The 26,212-nt window shown below is 32.3% G+C and overlaps 2 protein-coding genes across 7 annotated transcripts in view; one reads left to right on the forward strand and one right to left on the reverse strand.

Moving 5' to 3' along the window:
* The window catches only part of LOC144960210 (son of sevenless homolog 1-like), a 33,539-nt gene extending 23,719 nt beyond the window's left edge, over positions 1–9,820 (reverse strand). Inside the window, exons 1-4 of the mRNA XM_078893230.1 lie at positions 9,378–9,820; positions 6,465–6,722; positions 3,396–3,479; positions 133–213 (exon numbers count right to left, since the gene is read on the reverse strand). Of these exons, the coding sequence (XP_078749356.1) occupies positions 133–213; positions 3,396–3,479; positions 6,465–6,722; positions 9,378–9,485 (531 nt within the window). The 5' untranslated portion in view covers positions 9,486–9,820. The remainder of the gene's footprint in view (positions 1–132; positions 214–3,395; positions 3,480–6,464; positions 6,723–9,377) is intronic.
* A 694-nt stretch (positions 9,821–10,514) lies between these two features.
* Positions 10,515–24,290, forward strand: LOC144960226 (axin interactor, dorsalization-associated protein-like). 6 transcript variants are annotated; one of them, XM_078893264.1, is made up of 12 exons: positions 10,515–10,564; positions 12,280–12,459; positions 13,042–13,108; positions 13,446–13,505; positions 15,168–15,222; positions 16,041–16,146; positions 17,015–17,058; positions 17,363–17,491; positions 17,980–18,102; positions 19,315–19,432; positions 21,540–21,637; positions 21,925–24,290. In XM_078893264.1, exons 2-11 carry the CDS (start codon positions 12,344–12,346, stop codon positions 21,631–21,633), a joined length of 912 nt encoding a protein of 303 aa, XP_078749390.1. In that variant the 5' UTR covers positions 10,515–10,564; positions 12,280–12,343; the 3' UTR covers positions 21,634–21,637; positions 21,925–24,290. The 6 variants fall into 6 exon arrangements, with proteins under 6 accessions (XP_078749390.1, XP_078749357.1, XP_078749364.1 ...); XM_078893231.1 differs by having other exon boundaries at positions 21,540–21,641; positions 21,925–24,289; XM_078893238.1 differs by having other exon boundaries at positions 10,515–10,546; positions 21,540–21,641; positions 21,925–24,289.
* Positions 24,291–26,212: the final 1,922 nt, after the last annotated feature.

A 26,212-nucleotide genomic window follows, 5' to 3' on the forward strand; every position in this document is an offset into this window, starting at 1 on the left:
CTTTTTGTATTTTCCAGAAGACGACAAAACACATCATGAAAAAAAACAAACAAATCTCTCAAGTTAATATAGGGAAAATGTTTTTGTTTTCAAAAGTAAATGAAAAAGATAAAAATGATGATAAACTATTACCTGATCTGCACATATGGCCACATTTATGTCTTGATATGTGATTGTTTCATGTCTGATATTTTTTACATAAATTCCAGATATCTGAAATTAAATGATAAAAAAAAACTTTGAATAATTAGTATGTTGCTTACATTTCAAAATTACGCTTCTTTATTCAACAACTGATTATGAGGTTATGAGTTAGTTCATGCTGCCTGACAACGGAGAGTGACATAACGTGACTTCAGTGAGTGACATGTTTATAACGGCAGCCAAAATAAACCAGCCATGATTATAATATTCAATCATAATTCAAAATCAAAGTGGTCTTCATGGAAGTGGACTGATCACTGTAATTACTACACAGTCACACAATCACAGAAGCACACAGCATGGATATCATTCATTTTGCAAAATAAAGCCACAACCATTTGTAGCTTACACGTGTCAAACTTTTTCTGACTTATACCTCATTCATTGTTCTTAACTACAGTGCAGCCCGGAAATTTAAAAGTCATGGAATTCGCAAACATATCTCAATACCCCCGTATTAATCCCTATATCATCATAGTACTTGCAATATGAAAACCAGAACACAATCAGAGGCGAACACGGAAATCTAAAACAAACTGGACCTTCACTTTTGCATTCGTTGATATAATTCTTTAACCTAAGTTTCTATTAAACGGAAACAAAACCTGCCATCGCTCTCTACTGGAGTTAACTGTAATAGTTTATGTATTTTCGCATGAGTGTGTGTCTGTGTGGAGCACGTCTGTGTATGTATGTGTGTGTGGAGGGGGAAAGGGGGAAGGGTTCACAAAGTATGTTTGATTAGTGTTTTATGTACGGGCACTTCACTCTATCACTGTGTACCAGTACCAGTGGGAGACTAGCGAGTCAGTGACGACCTGAGAGCTGGAACAGCATATATGCATGAAAATCAATGATTGATTAGGGGTGGGGAAGTTGGGGTGAGAAGAGAGCAACCAGTGAGATAATTGAGGACTTAATGATTAGGGAACGGATTAGTAGGTAAAGACGACACGTGAGTGTGTAATAAACAATATGACGTGCTGGATTTGTCTTCTTATTGTAGTACATGGAAAGGGGACATTATACCACCTATTATTGATTGCAAAAAAACCTGCACTAAACACTATACCTCATTGTAATGAGACCTGACCGAAACCACCCATGTTTAACTCCATCACACTTCATATTCTTTGTAAAATGCTCAACACTGAAATCTCGAACAAATAGGCCCCTACTTGTTCGAGATTTCTGTGCTGCATTGTATAACAAGCAAACAAATGTTCACTGCACTAAATGAGAAAAGACAATGAAATAACGACAAAATCTTTTTATCTACGATTACATAAAGCACTAAGGCATAATCCTTCATTTCTAATCAATCAAAGAATGTAGGGGAATTGATGTTCTGCCAATTGTTGAGAGGCTTATTGTGAAGACTATATAAGGAACGATGACTGCTTAGCAGCAGAGGAAAAGATTATGATGGTAGTTTTTATTCTACTGAAAGTTCATCAACTATTGTATTCAATTTGGTGGATACAATCAGTTAATGTGGAGAAGATAAACTGAAAATCAGTTTTAATGAAAAGGCACCTAAAAATGAGTAGGATGAATATACATGCTGATAAAAATAGTTTAAGAATATTTGGTGCAAAGTTATGGATCCTGAGCCACTTTGACTATCAATGCTTAATAAGATAAGATAAGATAAAATAAGATAAGATAAGATAAGATGAACTTTATTAATCCAAAAACAGGAAATTACATTGTGTTTTTTACATGACTCAAGGTAAAAGATAAGATATTTAGCAGGATTGATGATTATACAACAAAAACAATAACAGTGTATCATAGCTAGTTGGGATTTAGTACCCTAGAAAACATTCAGATCATTCATTCTCACACTCGCTCTTATATTTATGTTCTCCCTCATTAATTAAAGATGTCAGAAATAATGGTATTAATAATAAATGTTGAGCATTAAAACTACATAACTAAATAAATGACATTTGATAATTCCTAATTGCAGCGGGTAAGAAAGATTTGTTATAGTTATAGCGTTCTTTGTTTGCTTTTAAGTGCCGCAGCCTATGACGTCTATTGCTCCATTTGATTTGAGGGTACAAAGTATGATTTTCATCTCTTATTATCTTATTCAGTTTCTTATTACAAAGGGTTTTTAACAACGTTTCAAATTCATATCTTTTTGAGTCTGTCATAATTTTATTTCCAAATTTGAGGACTCTATTAATTTTAACAACATCACATTTTCTAAGGTTACCGCCCCATGCAGGGAGACAGAAACTTATCATACTTAAAACTGTTGATTTGAAAAATATTGACAGTAATTTCTTTTCTATGTTAAAGCTGTTCAATTGTCGCAGATGGTGCATTCTCTTATTACAATTACTTATTACTTTTCTTGTATGTTCGCCCCAATTTAACTTTTCATCAAACACGACACCCAGGTATTTATATTTCTGCACAATCTCTACATTTTCGTCTTTGATATTTACTGCATTATTACTAACAATTTGTTCCTTTTTCCTAAAATCATAAATCATTTCTTTTGTTTTGGTGACATTTAATTTAAGAAAATGGTTGTCACAACATTCAGATACATTTTCAATTTCCTGTTTATAGTTGACTAAGTCTGAATTAGATCTTATACTGGCGACGATGGCTGTGTCGTCTGCATATTTAATGAGGGAGACATTCTCAGACGTACTAACACAGTCATTCGTGTAGATAGAAAAGAGAATAAATAGGTGCTAAGACGGTGCCATGAGGTGCACCAGTATCTGTAATTATCGTTGATGAGTTTACGGCATTGTTTGTTTGACGAACACTAACAAACTGTTGTCTGGATGTTAGAAAGTCGAGAATCCATTGTGAAGTGCAGCTATTGACGTTCATTGATTGTAGTTTTGGGATAAGGAGGTGTGGCTGAATGGTGTTGAAGCACAGGAGAAGTCGATGAAAAGTGTTCTAAGTTGGGATTGTGGTTGGTTTAATGTCCTGTAAATTATGTCTGTGTATGTTAGAATTAGAATTAATGTCTGACAATCTGACTGGTGTGTCAATTATATAAGTGAATGCTTCTAAATTTCATTTTAAATTTTTTAGTAAATCTCTAAACAAAGGGAAATTATTTTTCAAATGTGTGGTATTTAAAAGTAAAGTGGTTGCATCTGTATAAGTATTTGTAACCATGTCTAAGCGTCATGCAAAACTAAAGAAAAACTCACCTTAAGAATGTCTGCAGCAATATATTCCAAGACTGCCACAATATATACAGCTACAGAGTAATCTATCCTGTAACCAAACTCCTCCTGAAAGGTCGTCAAGAAAATCAATTTCAATTACTAATGCAGTCATGATTGATTATTTCACATCTAGTTGACTCCAAAACAAATATTTTTTTTAAATGATAAAAAAAAAAAAAAAAAAAAAAAAAAAAATATATATATATATATATATATATATATATATATATATATATATATATATATATATATATATATATATATATATATATATATATATATATATGATAGACAAATATTTTATAGGTAACAGAATACTCAATATATAAACAAAAACTGAGAGCTGAATTTTGTTACCAAAAAACTAAACATTATCCAAGGGGCCTGTAAATTGAAGACGTGGTATAAATCACTAATCAATATATGTTCAGTTTCTTGACACATTGAACAGTTTATAATTGTGCGTCGTTGTTTCTCGCAAATTTGTTAGATACTAAGACATAAATAAGAAGCTGAGTGAGAAAAATAATGAAATCGATGAATAAACACTCATTAATGAACCAAATTACCCTGTGAATCTTATGAGAACATAAAAAATCCTAATAAGAGGGGAATCATTCAATTGTGACCAAACAAAAAAAATAATTGTCAAGAAGATGATCTATCAAATAAAATAGACTGTCTCCCGTCATATCAAAGGATTCCCATAACATGACAAGAACAAAAAGCTTCACGTGGCTGTGCTAAGAGGTCGTTTTTGAAGGGTAAAAGCAGGTAACTTTGCAGTTCTTTCAATGTCTCACTTCTGACCTGCCCCAAGAAGCCAATTTGCCAATTGGGAAACCCAGACACCAACAATAGGTTTACCTGGCCAACTAATTGTATTTCTATGAAGTGTTAACATAGATTTATATTGTAATTCATTCATATGACTGTTGTCGGGTAAATTGCAACACGATGGGTTAATTCGCCGCCACCCGGTAATTCCACAGCAAAATTTTATACTTAGTTTTTTCTCCCTACAAGACAAAATGGGGAACAATTTCCATTTCTTAGACAATGTTTGTCCTCAAATCTCTCTACATTATCCAATACTGTCTATTTCCAGATATTTATTTGTGAATCGAATGTGATGTTGTATGTAAAGTGTCTTCCTGAGAAAACATTAAAATGCCAGAGTTACTAGATCTGCTGCCCATCCATACCCGAGTCTCATTTCTAGTTATCACACACAATTACATATGGCTCATTCTCCCAGTATTGTTTATGCTAGCACAGTTTTCAAATGACAAATACACGAAGCCAAAATCAAATGTATAAATTGAATGTATGCAATTGTATTTGAAAAGGATTTTAAAACTCAGTTGGCTTTTTTGGCACGCTCATTGAATGCTTCTTGAACATATTTCTGGGTCATGAAAGCTTAAAATGAGGCAATTTTCTCCCCTGTTTTCATAACAAAAAAAATTGGTATACTCCATGCAAGCAAAAAAGGACCAAAAAAAAATTAAATTAAGTTAACATATGTTTCACAATAGCAATTGCCTAGAAAATAAACATTTTAATTGAAATGAATTGTGTGAGTGTGCACATGCGTGCGTACGTGTATGCGTTTGAAGACAGAAAGAGAGACTAAAAGATAAATAGATAGACACACAGATATTTAGATAAATAGAGAGAGAGAGAGAGAGAGAGAGAGAGAGAGAGAGAGAGAGAGAGAGAGAGAGAGAGAGAGAGAGAGAGAGAGAGAGAGAGAAAGAGTGCTCAAAGTGAATGAAGTGAAGTACAGAAAGAATAAAGTGAAAAACTAACGAGGCTAAAGAACTGAGTGAACGTTATTGGTTTGTGTCTGTGTGTGGTTTATTTGTTAATTGAAACTATTAAGTTAACATATGTTTCATATTGGCAATTGCCTAGAAATAAATATTTTAATTGAATTGAAATGTGTTTATTGTGCGCGTGCACAAGTGTGTGTTTGAAGAAAGAATGAGAGACTAATAGATAGATATATAGATAGACAGAGAATGAGAGAGAACACAGAGAGAGAGAGAAAAGAGAGAGAGAGAGAGAGAGAGAGAGAGAGAGAGAGAGAGAGAGAGAGAGAGAGAGAGAGAGAGAGAGAGAGAGAGAGAGAGAGTTTGAGGTCAAAGTGTTTGTGATGATCTATCATTGGTAAGTACAGGAAGAGGAAAAGTGAAAACTAATTTAGGCTAAAGAACTAGATGCCCTTTATTGCTTTGTGTTTGTGTGTGTGTGGTGTGTGTGTGTGTGTGTGTGTGTGTGTGTGTGTGTGTGTATGTGTGTGTGTGTATGTATGTGAGAGAGAGTGCTCAAAGTGAATGTAGTGATGAATACAGAAAGTTGAAAGTGAAAACTAACAAGGCTAAAGGACCAAGTGAACTTTATTGAATTTGCACTGAGCCCATCAAGACATTTCATCTGTGCATCTTTGAGCACAATCTATTGCCTGCACATCCTGTCAGGCTCCTTTAGCGTCTGAACCATCACTCCCACCTTCCACCCCTTTCCAGAAAGTCTTTTCTGACTTATTTGAGTTTGGATATCACCACTATCTGGCAACTGGGAACTGGTTATCAGGTTGGTGTGAACTTTTTCCACTCAATGTGGGAGCGCTTGGTAAGGAGTGTGTGGTTGATCGCCTGGTCACATTCCCTCTTCACTATATTTGGGGTTCCTGAGGGGTTGTCAAGTGATGGTAGACCAAAATTTACTGCAAGTCTCACGAAGGATGTCCTCTACAAAATGGGGGGTGTTACATCACGCATTTCCTCGCTGTACTATTCCAAATCAAACGGACGACAGAAGTTGCTATTAAACCTGCAAAGAGACTATCTAGTCAAACATCTGGCCTAGGGGTGTCTTGATAATAAGTTCCTCAGAGCCCTACTTCAATTACGTAACACCCCTGGACAATCTTTTACCAGCCCAGATAAATGTATATTAACCACTCCACTAGAACCAAAACCTAACTTTTAACAAATATGGTCAAGAACACCAACTGTTAAAAAGCATGTCATGTATATCACATACCTTTAGAAGAGGCTGAATATTTTCCACAGAAAGTACAATCTTGGAATTCTTTTTACCCTCCTTGACTGCATTTTTTGCATCTTTGATTGCCCATTTATCAATTGGGTCTGGGAAAGTTTTTGAGATGCGATCCTCAACATCATCAATGGTGTGGGGTTGTCCAGAACATAGCGTGAATAGCAATCTGACCATAAGATTTTCAATATACTCCAATGCGTCATCTCGGGAATTCAATCCAGCATGAACTTGTTTTAAGACCTGTGGGTTTCAAAATTATCAAACTTAACCAAACATGTATGGCAAGAATAAATAGGGACTATGATTCAAGATTGAAGTAAAATCAACCAAAGGTAGATAAACATGAGTCGCTGCTTCTACTACTACTACTACTACTACTACTACTACGACTACACTACTACTACTACTACAACTGCTACTACTACAACTAGTACTATTACTGTTAATACAACTGCTACTACTATTACTACTATTTCTACTATTAACTACCACTTCCATTTACTACTACTTAGCACTACCAATACTACTAATGATAATGATAATAATAATAATAATAATAATAATAATAATAATAATAATAATAATAATAATAATAATAATAATAATAATAATAACAAAAACAATAATAATAATAATAACAGACTATTTTCAACATATATGTTGAAAATAGTCTACCAAACTATTATCACCATATGGGGAGGCTATTTTCACCATATGTATCAGTATCAGCCAATCAGAAGCACTTTTACCCATTGAGTCCCTACTCCTACTGCTAGCGCTACTACTTACTGAGTTCTTACCACCAGTGCTATTATCCACCAAGTCCCTACCACCAACGCTAGTCCACTGATTCCCTACGACCAGTTTATATCACTCATAAACAAAGAAACAAAATATTTTTTTTTTAGTAACATCATCAGTGACAATTCTGACGGCGACATACGTACATTGTGCTCTTTTATTTCGATAGCACTTCTCCGTTTTTAGGGGGCGGAGGTGCACAAAAATTCTGAAAAAAATATGTCTAAGAAATTTCAACATTTCGATTTCTGAGTTATACGACATTTAATATTTATACCATATCACTTGTTGAGACAAAGAGAAAAAAGAGGTGTGGAATAAATATCGTATCTCAATAGTCAAATACCATAAACAAAAGAAATATTCATATACTGACAATTTTTTACACTTTGCGATTGTATAAAAAGACAAAAAAAACGAGGTTCCCAAAAGTCTATTTTTAGAAATTTCGAAGGAATAACTCGACTTGGATGGGTGTGTACATCGACCACATAAAATACCACATTGCATTCTCTCCATTTTCCATCTCAATGTTGCTAAACAAAACAGCATTCTTGACGATAATTATTATCACAATTGAGATTTAAAAATTACAATGGATCGCAAATAAATGTGTGTCAGGCTGGATGACTTGAACTTGATGGTGATAGCAAAGGTACATATATCAAAATTGACATTATTCGTTATTGTATCTATTAATTTAAAAATAATTGAGACAACAAAAGTGGCCCTTTCACACTTGTTTTTAGAATTTCTAGGTCCCATGAAAATAACAAAACCTAAGTAAACCAATATCTATCTTGATCGAAACTAGAAATATTGACACTGATAGCTGCTTTCGTAAATCCCAATTCAAAATGTCAAGGCCAAAATACAAGAACAAGAACTCTTGATAATTAGCTTCAATCTGTAAGATTTTTGTTATAAATATAATTTTACATTTGACTGTCACGGGTTCTGTTACTGTTAACTCAATGGTCTGCACACTCGCTTGACATTATAGAGTATGTGGTTCAACCCCCTGTCGTGACTTTATACATTTAAAAAATTAATTTTGAATGTCAACAATGGTGACAACATTTAAATGTCTATCTTCATTTTATTACCTACAATTTCTTGCTTTAAAAAGCTTGTGATATGGGGAAAAAGCAGATTAAAAAATTGTTCCTTTATTACGGTTTTTTATTTTCACTCGTTATATTAAAACTTGGTATTGATGCTCGTTAAAACTTGTATAATATACATTCAGGTTTGAATATAACTCATGAAATAAAATCTGTATTAAACGACACTCATCGATTATCTGCTATGTAGTGTTGCAAATAACTTGTATTAAAATAGCCTACCAAGATATTATCACCATACGGTGAAAATAGCAGCTTCCTAATAATAATAATAATAATAATAATAATAATAATAATAATAATAATAATATAAAATCTACAGGGTTGTATCAGTAAGGCATTGATAGTTATAACAGCATAACATATGATGAGTTCTCTACACGGCATTAACTTATTAACTATTTACATCAGTTGCGATAGAAGTATGAGTGGCATAAAGGTAAAAAATGAGGTGAAATTGTTTTTTATGGCTTAGTCTTCTTGGTTATGAATTGATGAATAGTATAATTTACATCACAGAGTAACAATAAAAATCTGAGGCGAGGATATGTAAGCCAGCAATTCATTCGACTCGTACTCCTACTCCTATTTGCAATTCTCATAATAAGTATCCTAGTCCTAGCCACTTCATGCTTTAAAATCATTTAAAAAACAGCAACATACCTATTTGCAGTCTGTTTAGTAAAGTAAAATAAAAACAAAGCTGAAGCAATTCTGATTTTCTGGTTGTCTTCACTTCTACTTCTACTTCTTTGATGTTGATTTTGACTCTTCATGATTCATATATAGAATCCTAGTTACAACTTAAGTCTGTGTTATCGTTGAGTTATATTGACTTAACTCTTTAAAATTAAGCTCATCATTATGTTCTGTGGACAAGCTATGGACAAGAATTTCGGAGGATTTGTTTTGTTTTGTTTTTAAGAATGTTTTCTTTGACCAGCTGATCAACAACCAGAAACCAACTCACCCCTTTCAATTCATTTACAAAAATCCCTTTCCACCTGGTGTTGGATGCATCTTGAGATTGTGGTAAATGATTTGAGCTGTCACCAGCTGGAAACGATGGGTTATACATTTCGTCTCTTTAGTACCAGTGACAAGTTATTGTTCTCAATGTCATAATTCGCCAAAAGACCCTCCGGAGACTTGAAGATCTGCCATGTTTAACATACAAGGGACATAACCTTGTCCAATGTTTTGGGGTCACATAGTGAAACTTTCCGTGTTACATCCTACGAACGTGTCCAGATCACAACTAGAATATCACTTTCAATTACTAACAACAATTACTCCTTTTAAGAAAATATTTCAAAACAACACTCCATCAGGGGCACAACAATTCAATCATTCATTGAGAGAAACAGAGAACAATTTCCGCATTAATTGTAGGAAGCAGCTGAGTTTAACGGAAAGTTGCGCATGCGCTATGAGATAAATAAGAGGGCAGTGGAAAAGAAATATTTTTCGCAATAAAGACACCCTCTCGGCAACGAGGAGCGACTGTTAAAAATAAAATCAAAGAATTAAACTAGCAGGGAAAATATTATTTGCATTATTTATTGTAAAGACTCAAAATTGTACGAATGCGAACATAAAATCTAGAAGTATGTCATGAAAAAGAACGTTTCCATAAAAGCGAAATGTTGGTCCTCAAATCGTTAATCTTACACTATACAAAATGAGAGAGAGAGAGAGAGAGAGAGAGAGAGAGAGAGAGAGAGAGAGAGAGAGAGAGAGAGAGAGAGAGAGAGAGAGAGAAGAATCATTTGGATTTGAAGCTTTTATCTTTTCTTTTCTTCTTTTTTTTTTGTTTTGTTTTGTTTTTGTTTTTGTATCTGTCAACCGCTCAGATATGAGTGCAGAGTGGAAGTAAACATTTGATTACAACCATCCGAATGGTGTCTCAAATCTCTAACAAAATATATATTTTAAAATGTTTTAAGACAAGTGGTGTGTTCGTGTGTGTGTGTGTGTGGGGGGGGGGGGGGGGGGGGGCGGCGTCTGGGAATGAATTGAAATAAAATAAAATTGCAGATAGAAATCGAATATTGAGTCGTCCGAAAGAACAGCTCTTTTGTCTTGAAGTTATTAAACTTCTAACATTGTTTACCATCGCGATAAAAACTTTCAAACCCTGTGTGTGAATCTGAAACCGTGGGAATCTACTTGCCTTTTTGTTTTGTTTTTTGGATGTATTTTCCCTCAACCCAATGAATGATGAAAAATTATTGAGTCTTTAATTTACACGTTCTGTTTCTTTTCGTGTCATCTCATAGGGTGTTCAGGCAGTTTTATACTTAACTTTTAACAGTTATCATTGAAATTGAAGAAGTATCTAGAAGTCATATCGTCATGTTCATATAATATACTTCTAGAAGATAGTTTAGTAGAAGTGATTTAATTTATTATTCCATTTTAGATTTCTCTATTAAATCTCTTTGTATGTGATTGATTAGAGTTTCCATATTCTGAAACGTATGTTGCGTAAAGGTGCCTGGGAATGAATACTGCTCATCCTCAGACAGTCACAGTGGGTTTATTTTTTCCTTCTATTTGTGACCTACCATCTCAAATCGGTATATTGTCGGGGTTAGCCAAATGTGAAGATTTGAATTTGTTGTCCAAAATATTAAACTTGATATACCTGGATACCTATACCTGGATACCTCTGTATAGAGCTTTTAGACTTGGTGTAGTCTCCTTCGCTCCTCCTCATCTATTAATGATTGGACCAATTTTTATAATTGAACTTGTTTCCTAGGGTGTTGCTTATCTCCAACTCTGCTTTGAATTTATTCAAATTTTTTGCTGATACTGTGGTTTCTTGTAGTTTATTCCAGTTATTTACAATTCTAGATGAAAAAAAGTTCCTTCTTTCATTTGTTTTAAAACGTTCTTTTTTCAGTTTCTTGCTGTTTCCTCGTGTCTGAATGTTCTTGTTTGGTTTAAGGAATCCTGCCTCTACCCTGTCTATTCCCTTTACTATTTTATATGTTTGGATCATATCTCCCCTTCTTCTCCTGTAATCTAAAGTCGGGAGATTTAATTCTTTCAATCTCTCACAGTATGTTTTGTCTTTCAGGTGTGTGATAAGTTTTGTTGCTCTCCTTTGCACTCTTTCCAAACAGTCTTTGTCTCCCTCAAACTTCGGATACCATATGCAGTTAGCATATTCCAGCTTTGATCTAACCATAGTCTTGTAGATGGTAGTCATGTGTTTTGTTTTCAGATTCTTGAAATTTCTTTTCACTATTCCGAGTGTTTTACTAGCCTTAGATTGAACATCTTTAATTTGCTTCTTGAAGTTTAGCTTCCTATCAATAAATACTCCTAGGTCTTTTTCCCCATTGGATTTCTGCAGGGGTTTTTCTTTCATTATATAGTTTGCTTCTCTGTTGTTTTTTCCTAGGTGAAGAACTGCACATTTATCTACATTGAACTCCATCTGCCATATTTCGGACCATTCTTCAAGCTTTTTCAAATCTTGTTGTAAGGTGTTTCTTTCTTCTTCTGTATTAGCTACTCCATAGAGCTTAGTATCATCGGCAAAGATTTTACATTTAGATGATAGATTGTCTGGCAAGTCATTGATATAAATCAGGAAGAGAACTGGTCCCAGTACACTTCCTTGTGGAACTCCACTTGTTACCAGTCTCTCTGTTGATGCTGTTCCATTCACTATCACTTTTTTATATTATTGAGGATGGTAAATATTGTGTCTTAAACTGCAAAATTCTAACATATCATGTGCTTGTTTTGAATTTAGATTCACATTTCGCCCACATCTGTTTCACCCCGACCATTTGTGGAGGCGGGTAACATTTATATATGTATGTAGGTATGCATATAAATTGTTTATAAATTTTCAGGACTCATATTGTCACAATGATTAAAGAGGCCAGCTGAATTTGAGATCCATACATTTTATGACAAATGTCGGATGAAACAGAACTAAACATTCTTTTGAAATCTTGGCATAATGCTCTAAAAAGGGCAACCGATTTCGATGCATGGGGCCAACCAGTGGAAGCATCTGATATTTACTCTAGGTAAGTTGTCTCGCTTTAAAAATCATTTGAGTGCAAAGTGGTATGTATACTATGATTTTGTAAACGTATTATTATTATTATTATTATTATTATTATTATTATTATTATTATTATTATTATTATTATTATTATTATTATTATTATTATTATTATTATTATTATTATTGTTGTTGTTGTTGGGTTAGAGCTCTTTAAAAAAAAGAAAAGACAAAAAAAAAAAGGAACACAAACACACCACACACATGAATCCCATCTCTCTCTCTCTCTCTCTCTCTCTCTCTCTCTCTCTCTCTCTCTCTCTCTCTCTCTCTCTCTCTCTCTCTCTCTCTTTCTCTCTTCTCTTATTTTATTCATTATAAACACATCTATACACACAGCACACATTTTCCCCACTTCTTGTTATCAGTCTGTATGATTTTCGAATTTTGATATCAAGGTCATTTAATACAAAAATCCTTTGTTAGTGTTATTTGAATGGTACTTGAAAATATACTAGCTTATATTTCTCTGCAGTTTGACACATTTACTGTTTTTTATGTGTTTTCATCCTTGACATATTTTGTTTTGTTTCATCTCGTAAAGGTTATCAAAGCAATTATTTGAGTATGTCAACAATAAGAGCTGTAGTCTATTCACTAAGTATCAAAAGGTGAGTCAATTTGATTAGATTAATCACAGTCATCTCGAAAGTAATATATGATACAGTGCCAGACAAAGTTGATTATAAAGTGTCATTCGTCATTTTCCAGATTATTATCTTGCTTCAGTGCCTGATTCAATTCACTTTGTTTTCCATATCAGGTTTTGCCATTAATTTTGTTAGATGCTAGATTGACGTTCCATGCATCGTCAAGATATTTCTTTCATTCACATCTTATATCAGTTAATTCCTTAGAGTTCTCATAATTTTTGTAATAACTTTAAAATTGATGGACATCAAATTATTTAAGGAATGAATGTTCATATTTCTTTCTTTTCCTTTTTAGAGAACGTTAGAGAAAGTGGCCATCTGCTTGGAATCTCGAAGAACAAGGCTTTCTGAAAATGTAATCATATTAGTATTTTTGAAATTTGCTCGTAAGAAATTAGCTAATGAGCTTTAACTCCAAATACAGCTGTATTGTCTCATTTTATTCATTTTTGAACTAAACTTATGAAAACATTGATACTGTTATCTCCATAAAAAAAGGAAAGTTTATTACATCCAACAATAAATTTGACAGATGTTGGGCGCATGATTTTGACAATAAATTAAACAAGACAAACCAAAACAAAAAGTTGTCTATTTTGTCTTGTTAGCAGTACTGGCCCATCTTTCCTCTTGACGCTTCAAGTTTCTGTTTAATATTGTGTGAATGTTTGTTGATTGTGTGAAGTATGCTTTCATGGCTTTGTTTGCTGGAATATTGTTGTCTCTTCTAAGTACGTGTCCAAATAATCTCCATCATGTTTCTAATATTTGGGCTAAGAGTGGCTTTTTGTTGCATTTTTTGTAGAGTGATTTGTGTGTAATTTTTGTAGAATAGTGGATGTTAAACATGATTCTTAGTTGTTTCCTATGAAATGTGTCGAGTTTTTCCTCTTCGTTCCAAGTAATAGTCCATGTTCCACAGTTGTAAATGAAGACAGATTTGACAAGAGACATATAGAGCTTGATCTTTGTTGCTATCTTGATTTTGTCCTTCCTTATCCATGTTTGTTGTAATATGTAACATCGGTACACCTCAAGCAGATTGAGACTGCTCTTGTTCATTGTCTATATGGAAAATGCACTAAGAGATGAAAGAAAGCTACTAACTATAGAACAAACGCATTTGACAACAAACTTCCATCAGAGATCGCTTACGCAAATAACATCAACTTCATCAGCCTTGACAAATTGACATCGACAAGGTAAAATTTACACTTGGAAACCGCAAACTCCTTGTCAATGTCGAGAAAACAAACATAACGATTTTTATCAAAGGACGAAAATAGCTGGCAAAAGACGAAAAATGTGGGATCACTACTTGGAGATAAGGAAGATATCCAGAGAAGAAAACAACTCAAAAATTGCTCTTAACAAATTACAACAAATATGGATAAGAAAGGACAAAATCAAAATAATGATAGTAATAATAATAATAATAATAATAATAATAATAATAATAAAAATCATCATTATCATCGTCATCATCATCATCATCATCATCATCATCATCATCATCATCACATAATAATAATAATAATAATAATAATAATAATAATAATAATAATAATAATAATAATAATAATAATAATATAATATATAAATAATAATAAAATAATATAATAATAATAATATATATAATAATAATAATAATAATAATAATAATAATAATAAAATAATAATAATAATAATAAAATAATGATAATAGTAGTAATGATAATAATAATAATAATAATAATAATAATAATAATAATAATAATAATAATAATAATAAAAATAATGATAATAGTAGTAATGATAATATAATAATAATAATAATAATAATAATAATAATTAATAATAATAATAATAATAATAATAATAATAATAATATAATATAATAATAATAATAATAATAATAATAATAATAATAATAATAATAATAATAATAATAATAAACATTAATTATCAATTCAATATAACTATAACTAAAATGTATTCAATCGCTCTATCTGTTTATTCTGTCTGTTTCCCTATCTAGGAGGCGCCCAAAAATGCAAGTGTAGATCTTCATAACTTAAGGTGTCTTGAAGAAAGTGAGTATTGTTCATTTGCCTTTGATTGTTTGTGTCTTTTCCCGCTAACTAAACCAGTTTGGAAACAGAAGTAGCATGATATTGTGGTGAGAAAACTATTTTTAATTATTATTTTTTAAGAAATTAAATCTTATTATGTACTAGTCAAATTAGGTTTTTTATACACTAAAGCTCCGAAACCATTGGACCAATAGTCACCAAATTTTGCATGGTGTTTACAACTGACGTGAAGATGGTTTGCATGTATTATGATATGGATTAGATATTGTGATATTTTATTGAAAAATCAAATTTGTTTCGTCAAGTCCCATTGAAAGCAGACGGTATCATTTTTGGCATGTGGGTTGTGTGTCAACTTTCCGGTCAGCGAGTATGACATTAAGGTGGATGGGAGTATTTACACTGAACCAGTTGTTCCTCTCATTATTTTGAATACAATCAATTTCTTTAACCATTTTCTGCTCTTAACATTTGGTACGAATTCTGTGATAAGTGACAAAAATATACAAGATATTAAATGCAGAAAACATCTCTCCATGCCCAAATAAAGAGCTTCATAGAGTTCTCTTACGAAGGCAAAAAATATATTGTCTATTTAGACAATAAAAATTGAGTTCAAATTTTATTCGTCTTGAACTTGAATCATACATGGCGGGTTGATCGAGTAATCATCGTGTTCAATGAACAGTGCTGAGTAATTGACTAATCATCATGTTAATTGAGTGGGCACCGTTCATTGAATGGACAGCTATGCTTGTTGATATATAAACAATAATTTTCTAAATATTTCTACCTCACTACTTTTTAAATCACTCAAGCCTTGGCAAACTTGCTCTCCGACAATAGGGATGAAGAGAGCAAGTCAAGATTTCCTGTAGAATTTTCATCAGCAGATGATGGATCTAACATGCAACCAAATTTGTCGTGAGTTTTAATTATAACTAGAATTTCTGTCTCTAATACAATCCCACCATGTAGTCATTTTGTTAGTAGTTTTATTTCCTATTTTAGCCTGTATTGGCTCCCAAAGATGAAATGATATTTATTTGTATTCATTTTGAATTTGTAGCTTTATTTCAGTCTTTAGTCATGTTCAAGAAATCGGAGGCATACACTCAACTCTTTTAATTAGTTACAGTAGGCAATAAATGTAATTCTAGACGTGTTTGGCTTTCATTAATGCATACATTGATTAATTGAACTTTGGAAAAGTGAATATGAAGGAGAGAGAATTATTGCAGCTTCTTTGGCAAATTGATCGTTATGGATGTTATTCTATTTTGAAAGAAAGTCATAGATAAAACAAAGGGAACAGGAAAGAATCAAGATATTTCCTAACTGTTTATGATATTATAATGTTTGAGATGGAGAAGATGACAAAAATAATTTTGATAATGGCGACGACGATGGTGATGATGATGATGTATCTTATAAATCAAATCATAATATGATAATGATGATGGTAGTGGTGATGATGATGATGATGATGACGACGATGATGATGATGATGATGATGATGACGATGATGATGATGACGGTGATGATGATGATGATGGTGATAATGGTAATGTTGAATGATGGTGATTAGAATCATAATGATATTAATAAAGTTGTGATTATTGTGGCTCATAATCAATATGATAATCATGAACATAACAATAGAAATGTGATGGTGTTTGCTATGTTGTTGGTGTTAATGTGTTGATGATGATGCTGGTGATGATGGCATGTTGCTATAAGCGGTGGTAATGATGAAGTTTAATAATACCCACACTGCGTTATATTATTTCAGAATTGATGAATTGGAAACTTTAGACGATGAATTCTCAGGGACAGGTTAGTATATATTATTCATGTTACTTTCAAGTGTTGTAATTATCATGTTAGTTTTTCGGTATCTTCTGACCACAATGAAGCATGTCAATTTAAATGCTTGAAGTAATTTTTAAACTTGGATAATATTATAATCTCATTTCATACCTTTTGATCCCTTGAATACAACCGCCTGATCCTGATTTAACAATATGTGGTCAATAAATTTGTAAATAAAATTTTTTTTTTTTTGTATAGATAATTTTTAACATATAAAGGAAAGCCTTTGAGAAATCAATTTGCACATCCACATTCTTTTTTTTTTCAGGAAAATGTGGTCTGCTCCCAAAACCATTCCCTGTTTCTGGTAAATCTTTTCTGAGTGTATCTATTGAACACATTGGAGTAAAGGATGGAAGCCAATTTCTTGAACCTTATATTTCACTGTCAGTCAGAGGTATGTATTTAACTGCTGTTTTTATTTTGACCAATGCCTTGGTCTTGTAGATCTATTCTGTCTATATCTACTACATGCATTATATTGAAACATGGAAGCTTCAATTTTGCATACTATCAATTTGAGATCTTGTGTAAGATGTGCCTGTTTTAGCAAAGCTTTTTTATGAAGTTTTAAAATCTTTTGAATTTATTTTAATTTTTTTGTATAATGGTTAACCATTTGAATAGATATATGCAAAGCATTGTTATTAAAATGAAAAAAAAATACTTTCCATTTAACGATTGTTTGATTTATTTTAAAATATAATCACTGAAATTTCCTGCGTAAACTAATCATTTTATCCATATGACTATGATTTTTCAAAATCCTCATTAACTAAAGTAATGTTTTTTAAAAAACAATTTCCATTAACATAAATACTTAAATGTTATCTCTCATTTGAAATTATTACATCATTTCTACTGGTCGTGTAAAACAAAAACCAGATCGTAATGGTCAGTGTGTTGATCCCACTCAAGACATTCCTTCAGCCTCTATCAAGACTGACAAAGCCATTAGCTTTCATTGTGATATCCACATTCAAAAGGCGATTGAAAGTCTTCCGCCAGGTAATATCATCAAAATATATAACATGACTCTGTCTTGTAAAATACATCCTAATATATAACTATATATAAAAAAAGGAGAATAATTAAGAAAATAATAATTAAGTGAATGAATAAAGAAACAAGCAAATTGATTGTGAAATATTTTAAATGTCCTGATTTCTTCTTCTTCTTCTTCTTCTTCTTCTTCTTCTTCTTCTTCTTCTTCTTCTTCTTCTTCTTCTTCTTCTTCTTCTTCTTCTTCTTCTTCTTCTTCTTCTTCTTCTTCTTCTTCTTCTTCTTCTTCTTCTTCTTCTTCTTCTTCTTCTTCTTCTTCCTTCTTCTTCTTCTTCTTCTTCTTCTTCTTCTTCTTCTTCTTCTTCTTCTTTTTTATTATTATTATTATTATTATTATTATTATTCTTATTATTATTATTATTATTATTATTATTGTTACTATGAACATAAAAATTGCAAAATCTAGAGACTTTAAAGAATTTTTTGTTTTAATTTTGCAAAATTAATAGATTTTTTGAGAAATTTTGAAATAATATGTATACTTTTGAAACAAAATGCAATCTCTCTCTCTCTCTCTCTCTCTCTCTCTCTCTCTCTCTCTCTCTCTCTCTCTCTCTCTCTCTCTCTCTCTGTAGTTTTCTTTTTCTGTCTCTCCATCTCCTCTCTTCTTATATACATTCCTATCTGCCTGCCTGTCTGTCTGTCGATCTATATACATGTATTTATTCATTTATCTATCCATCCATCCTTTCATTCATCCATCCATTTATCCTAGAATAATGCTGTTCGTTTCAATCCTCCATTTTCAAAACGTTTCTTACTGTCCAGTTCTGTGGTCTTGTGTTACTGTTATGACACTCAACTTCTGACCCATATGTTTCTGGTTTGAATCCTGCTATGGGCAGTGAAAAGTTGAGTCCTTAGAAAAAGGCTCATTACTCAAATTCGTTCACCATACTCAGGATTAAATGAAAGCTGTCCAGCAACAACGTAACCTCTGCATAAAAAGTTGTAATTGCACCTTACATTCAATGTTGGATCTAAGAACCTTTAGATATATTTTTAAAAAGTTTATCTACTGTTATCACCATGTCATATTTGATTTTGATAACACTAACTGTTGCATTTTTTTGTGTGTGTGTTTGAGGGGGGAGGGCTGAGAGGGGATTAGGATTTGCCTTTAGTTTATGACACTCACTATTGCTTTTGTTTTGACAGGTTTTGCCATATTCTTTGAATTCAAACACTTTAAGCCTAAAAAAGATTTTTTCAGTACAAAGTGCTGGTCATTTGTTGAGCAAGATGAAATCAAAGACGGTCCTATTGCTCTCGAATTGTGAGTAACAGTGATTTTTTACAATTTAAATCTCATTTTGTGTATAACCAGACTCTCTTGGGACTCCCAATAGCTCAATTTGTAATGATGATGATGTAGATAATAATAATAATAATAATAACAGACCTGTGTGATTTTGGTGGGAGGAACTTACTTGACTTACTTTGCTGATGACCGACAGATGGACAATTAAAATTGTCCTTTATCAGCAGCCAATTGGAAAGGGACAATTATCAGAAGCTGATTGGGCATTACATGGAGAGAAAGCAATATGGGGGACATAGGATGAAGCTGCTGAAGACTATGAGGTGGAGCAAACGTAAATTGAATTGACAGTAATTTGGGGTAGTGTTATTAGTAGATGCCAAATAATGCTCACGCAACAGGGGATGAATGAATTCTTTTAGCCGTAAATGGTACAGAAAAATTCTCTCTTTTTCAATCTTTTCATTAAAAAAAAATTTTTTTTTTTCTTTTCCAATTTTTTTTTTAGAATGGTCATTTAGGCGATTTCTAATTTGAGAATCGGTCATTTAGAGTTACGTTCTAAAGAGAAATAATAATGATGCTATTTTGCTTTACTGGAAAAGAAAAAAGATAGCAAAATATAAGGGTGTCATTATTCACTCTCATTTTTGTCTCAAATTCCCAGACACAGAAAAATAATTTGAGACAATTCCTTTTCTTGAGAAAATTCATAATGGGTCAAAGTATTTCTGTAACTGTTAGAATTATTATGTTAAAATATTACACCAAACAAGTTGCTCGGTGTTTTTTTGAAAGATTTTATATTATTATGAACTAATTTGATAATTATACTGACATGCTAAGGTTCTGTCACTCCTGAAATAAAAGTTGAGTAACGTCTTTGATTGTCATTTTAAGTTGATCAAACCTGTCACACATCACCCCGAACATGTTTTCTATGTCATGGAATAAAATTAGTAAAGATATGGATTATTGATTTAAAGGGAAATTAACTTCAGAACTACAAAGGTTTCCCTATCATCTCCCTTTTTTATGGTGCTGAAATGACCTACAAGTATTTCAATGTGTGGCCATATGGTCTTGTGGTATGATATTGCCTTCGGATCGGAAAGTCCTGGGTTTGAGTCCTGTTCTGAGTGGCTCATAGTTGAGTTCTTGGAAAAGGCTGTTTACTTACATTCTGTCACCGTACTCATGTGTAAAATGAGTACCTGGCCCTTGACAGCATTGTCTCTTTCAGAAAGAATTGTAATATCACATAACAGGTGTCGTGTCGCGTCCTACATATTAAGTGTTGCTGTTAGCCAGGGACCCTTTGAGCACTTTTAGTGGATATTTCACTATATAAAAGCTCAATTTTTTGTTAAGCCCCTAAAAACAAAAAAAAATAAAGGGCGATAATTTTGGTTAGACTCAGCCTATATTTCCCACTTTCAAGTTTAATCAATACTTTGAATGTCCTCCTCTTGCTTGAATAACTGTTGTGCATTGACATCTTACGACGAAATAGGGTTTCTGATTGTGCTTTGTGATTGGTTCTGTAGTACCTAGAAATTTTGGTTGAAGGCGTAAAAGGATCTTGTACATGCCAAATGATAATAGTTCAATCTACTCTCTCAGTTGTTGCCCTTGATCAATCACTCCTTGACCTGTCTTCAAGAGATCCAGTGTCATCAAAAAGTTGTCTTTAACATTCAATTGTCCTTTTACTCACATAAAGTTAGTAAAGTCTCTAATCCCAGTGAAAGCATGTGGTTAGTTTTGTGACGCTCTGAATTACTTAATTTCAGCACTTTAAATTTGTTGTCAATTTGATTAGATTTAACAAAACATCAAATTTCTGTAATGCACAAAACATGCAAGCTCTGAAGGAATGGTCTGGTTTGTTGTAGTGAGTTGTTTTGATTGTGGGGTGCAATATCTTACACATGCACTTGATTCTCATGAGTATTTTTCAACAATGTCTGTTGTGTTTTCAAACGGGAATGGAATTGTTCAAAGATGAAGAATTGTAATATGTAATAGTTTTTATTTTTAATGAGGATAGTTGTGGGTGACAGAAGTTTTGCATGTCAGTATTTGTGGAAGTTATAAAGATATTTCTCTTCTATTACACCAGATACAAAAAGCCAACAGATTTCAAAAGAAAATCTTTGAAATTGTTGACAGTGAAGCCCCTTTTCCTTCATCTCTACCTAAATTTGAACCATTAATAATGTATGTAAGTTAAATTTCAAATTTTTGATTTATTTGACTATTTATTAATCAACATATTGATTTATGAAATATAACATCAGATGCCAGTTTTATCAATATCTCATGGTTTTCTTTTGTTAATCGAAATTTGCATTGGTCAGTATTTATTTAGTTTTTGTGAAAAATATGCAAATTCTTCTTGCCACACGCACACACACACACACACACACACACACACACACACACACATACACACACACACACACATCAACTTTATTTTTTCATAACTTTTTTTTTATATTTGCCAGATTCATCCAAGGTCGAGAATCAACTTCATGGAAATACACAGATTAATTATTTATTTTCTAGATCCATTAAGAATTCAAAATTGTTACATGAGTATGACTCTAGAGTGGGTATCGGTATTATAAAAATAGAATTACATTATCAAATGATATTATGTACCTGAAGTATAAATCTATTCCTTTAGATTGTTAAGAGCAACAAATTGTGCCTGAATTTTGTTAAATATTGAGTATCGCCAATCTTTTCAAATATGAAAGCAATGCTTAGAGGTTATATTGTTTTTAAAATGTGTAGATCAAACTTTTCTTCTACAGACAATACAAAGTTGATCATTGTAGTCAATTAAAACTTCTTTGTTTAAACTAATGGGCAATTGGAGATTCTAATACAGATTATTTATTTTAATTTGAACTTAATTTACAATAACTGGTACTGTCTCCCAGCATGCTTGCCATAATCGAAGTTGTTCATTTGTATATTGTCATAAAAAGTTTTTCATTGTGAATATCATGAATAAGAAGTTAAGTTTAGGTTTTGCTGTACTCTTGATTACATGTATTTGTAATAGCGACTTATAGACATCATGTCTCGTTCTGCATGTTAAGTCTTGTTGTTGACTTCTCACCTTTTGCTCTGAGCATATTTAGTGGATGTTGTATTTTATAAAAGGCCAGGATTGAAAAGGGGAAAAATGATTCAATGTTATTGGTGCATTTTGTTTTACATTCGGCTTATATAACAATCTATCTGCTGGTATTAAGCTTTTGAGTTAGACTTTTAAAGATGCACTACAGATATCAGGAGGAACCATAAATTTTCTTTTTTCTTTTGGATGTGCAACATTGACAATAATGCTCCATTTGACTGAGTCACTTATATGATGAAGGAAAAGAAGAAATGTGTTTAGTAAGACAATCATATTTCATACTTTACAATGGTAAGAGAAACTCAATGCTAAATATCAGAATAATTCTGTAGAATTAATTAATTAATTAATTAATTAATCTATTTATATATTTGTTTATTTCTTTATTTATTTATTTATTCATCCATTCATTATTATTTATTCATGAATTTACTTATTTATTCATTTTCAAAAATCTAGTTATCGATATAGTTTTTAATTGATATTTTAGATTTACAAACTAAGGATATTTCCCAGTTAAAAAGACACCAAGCTAGCTCTACCTTTTGAATATGAACACGTAGCTTTCTTTATGAACTATTAAAGGGATAATATGAACTGCTCTATAGGCAACATTCTGTGTAGATCTCGGTCGAACATTAAAGAATCAGAAAAAAACAATCTTTTAAAATTCTTAAATAGTTCTTTTTTCAAAACTGTAAAGTTTTCATTATTAGAATAATATCTACTCGGTAACAAAACAAATCGAGAAAAGAGAGCGGTAAATTATCTTCAGTGTTATCACTGAATCACAACAATGGTTTTTAGTCTTGTGTCTCAGAGTTTTAAAGGGTTGGTCATATGCAATCCTATTATTCTTTCCAGGGTAATACCATATTTCAAAGATGGTTCATACTCGTCTATTGAACATACTTAGTTTAATTTTATGAATTAAATGGATGGTCATTTAAAAGAGTATTTATTTGATTTACTTGATACATGTAGTTATTTATGTTTTATTTTAACACTTCTATTTTACACATTGAAACATTTAAAATATGGAATGCCTTTATATAATGTTCCCTTGTAGTTATAGTGGTATAGTAATAGTGCAATTTCTGCAACAACGTCGTTGGTACCAGTGCCAGAAATCATAGAGATATAAGAGATAGAGATCTATTATAAGAATATATGTTATAGAGAGTTATCGTGATAGTTGAGCAACCAAAATTTTGGGGGTCTTAATGATTCAAGTTATTGGAAATTCCATACTTGCCAAGAATGTTCTTCTTCACCTTTATCATCTTCTCCATTTAGGCAAAAGTCAGCAACTTGACATGAATGGTCAGTACTTTTCTCTTCAACTTGATAGGAGTTGGAGTAGACATAGTGATTCGTTTTTATATTTGTGTGTGTGATCCACGAGATAATGATAGCGAGTCAATAGCACTGTATATTAGTGTCAAGAGGTATCAAGGGTGATGATATCGTATACCTATATTTAATAAATACTCTAAATGACACACCATTACATACATATTACCTTTAAATGTTGCTCAAATTTATCTTTTGAACTTTCTTCATTTATCATTAGATCATATTATCTTTTTAAAATATTTTAATTCTATTTTTCAAGCCATACCTATATATTTATCATGTTTGAATATATATATAAATTACATATATTATTTACTATAATCTTATTGATTCCTAAAAATTATGAGTTTAAATTAAATAAAATATTTTTGTTTTAATTTGTCTATTCTTTTTGTGTGTGTTAATGTGGCTATGTGGTCTTGTCGTATGACACTCGCTTTTGGATCCGAAGGTCCTGGGCTTGAGCCTTGCTTGGCATATAGTTGAGTCCTTAGAAAAGGCTTTTTACCCAAATTCTGTCACCATACTCAGGTGTAAAATGAGTACCTGGCCGTTAACAGCGTTGTCTCTGTCCGAAAATGTTTAATGCCGTGCTATATAAAAGCTCAACTTTTTACTTGTTAAAAATTTGATTCTTTACTTTGACTTCATTTTACTTTGTGTCTGATGGGTTCATTAGGGAGGTAGTCAGGAGGTAGAGTTTCTCCGAGGGTTGGTGTTATTCTTTTTTAGATTATCTCTCAGTCATTGTGCATGAAAGGTAGATTGCTGCTTGGAATGACCAGTGTAAATAATTCCCTTTTGTCTTACATTTTATTTGGCAACGTTTACCTATAAATATTGCAGTTTCTGAGATTTAAATCTTACTAACTCTCCTATGCTTCACAAATAATTTTCATTTACTCAGAGATATGACCTAAATGTGTCGTAAATGTCATTAAACTTCTAAAATTAAACTAAAATCACCCAAATCAATGAATCTATGATCAGCCAAATCAGAATTGATATGGTGCCAGTTTAGTTCTCAATCAACCGAGGCAGTTGATGTCTTGGTTGATAATAATGACATGAAAAACTGAATGTCCTTGTGTTATGCTGTCAAAATCTACATACAGTGTCAAAATATTACAAGGCTGAACTGAAAAGTCTTGATGCCTATTTAATATTTCCAATTAAACTCACCAGTATACGCTATACTTCAAAATGTGCATAATTTATTCTTCTATTAGGTCACCAAATTTTGATCAGCTGCTATATCTTAATTTTAAATTATCTCATTTAAAAGAACCCTTATTCCAACAGGTCGGTCGAAGAAATCCAGCTGCTATATCTTAATTTTAAATTATCTCATTTAAAAGAACCCTTATTCCAACAGGTCGGTCGAAGAAATCACACAAAAAAGTCTGCAATAAACTTTGTTCTGTGACTGAATTCCTTACTGCAGAAAGAGAAATGAGCACCCATAAATATTCAAACATGGCTGAAATTTGTTTATGGCAACTCTTGTGTTGGTACTTGAATATTTCAAAGGTGGGTAAAGTGCTTTACTAGAACCTATGCTGTTTCCACAGCATTATTAACAGGCTTGCAGTGGCTGTTCACAAAATGCATCGAGCGAAGCAAAGCAAGACCAAATTGACAAACTAAACAAAGACAATTGTTAGATGTAACAATCTGACATTGCAAAGGTGTATAATTTCATAAGGAAGAGTTGAATATATCGTTAGAGAAATCCTCGGTTATGGAGAGCTATGCGCCTGTTGGATAATGAGAATGCTCACATAAACGCATGACCGTATTGAATGAGGCAGTGTTCTTGAAGTCGTAGAACACTCCCCTTACCTGTATTGATTTAGCTTTAAGTTACTCTTTCCTTTTCTTATGACTTAATAGACACCTCAAAGAGGTAAATTTTAGCAGTGATGGCGAGGTGCTCTAGTCTGTGGGTAGAGGTGACTTGATGGTGTTGAAGTTTGCCATGTGAATTTCTCTTTGACGCGATGCAATTACTGGTGCATCATTGGCGGCTCTGTGTGCATGGGAACAGTGACTATGCTTAAATTTGAAATCATAAATGGAAAGACATAAACAAAGCTTTGTTCTGATACCTTTGACAATTTCGTATCTATTCTAGTTTTGAAAATACAAGAGCAGCGTCAAGGCTTTTCAATCTACCCTTGATTGTTCAATATAGATTGCTTGGTATTAATCAGCAACAGCTTATTTTCAGAGCAAGTATAATATTAATAAACCTGCTCTTTTCGAGTCCACTTAATAAGCATCAACCA

The sequence above is a fragment of the Berghia stephanieae genome, chromosome 1 (genome assembly GCF_034508935.2).
Source record: "Berghia stephanieae isolate SIO BIC M18660-M18661 chromosome 1, UCSD_Bste_1.3, whole genome shotgun sequence".
Taxonomy (NCBI): domain Eukaryota; kingdom Metazoa; phylum Mollusca; class Gastropoda; order Nudibranchia; family Aeolidiidae; genus Berghia; species Berghia stephanieae.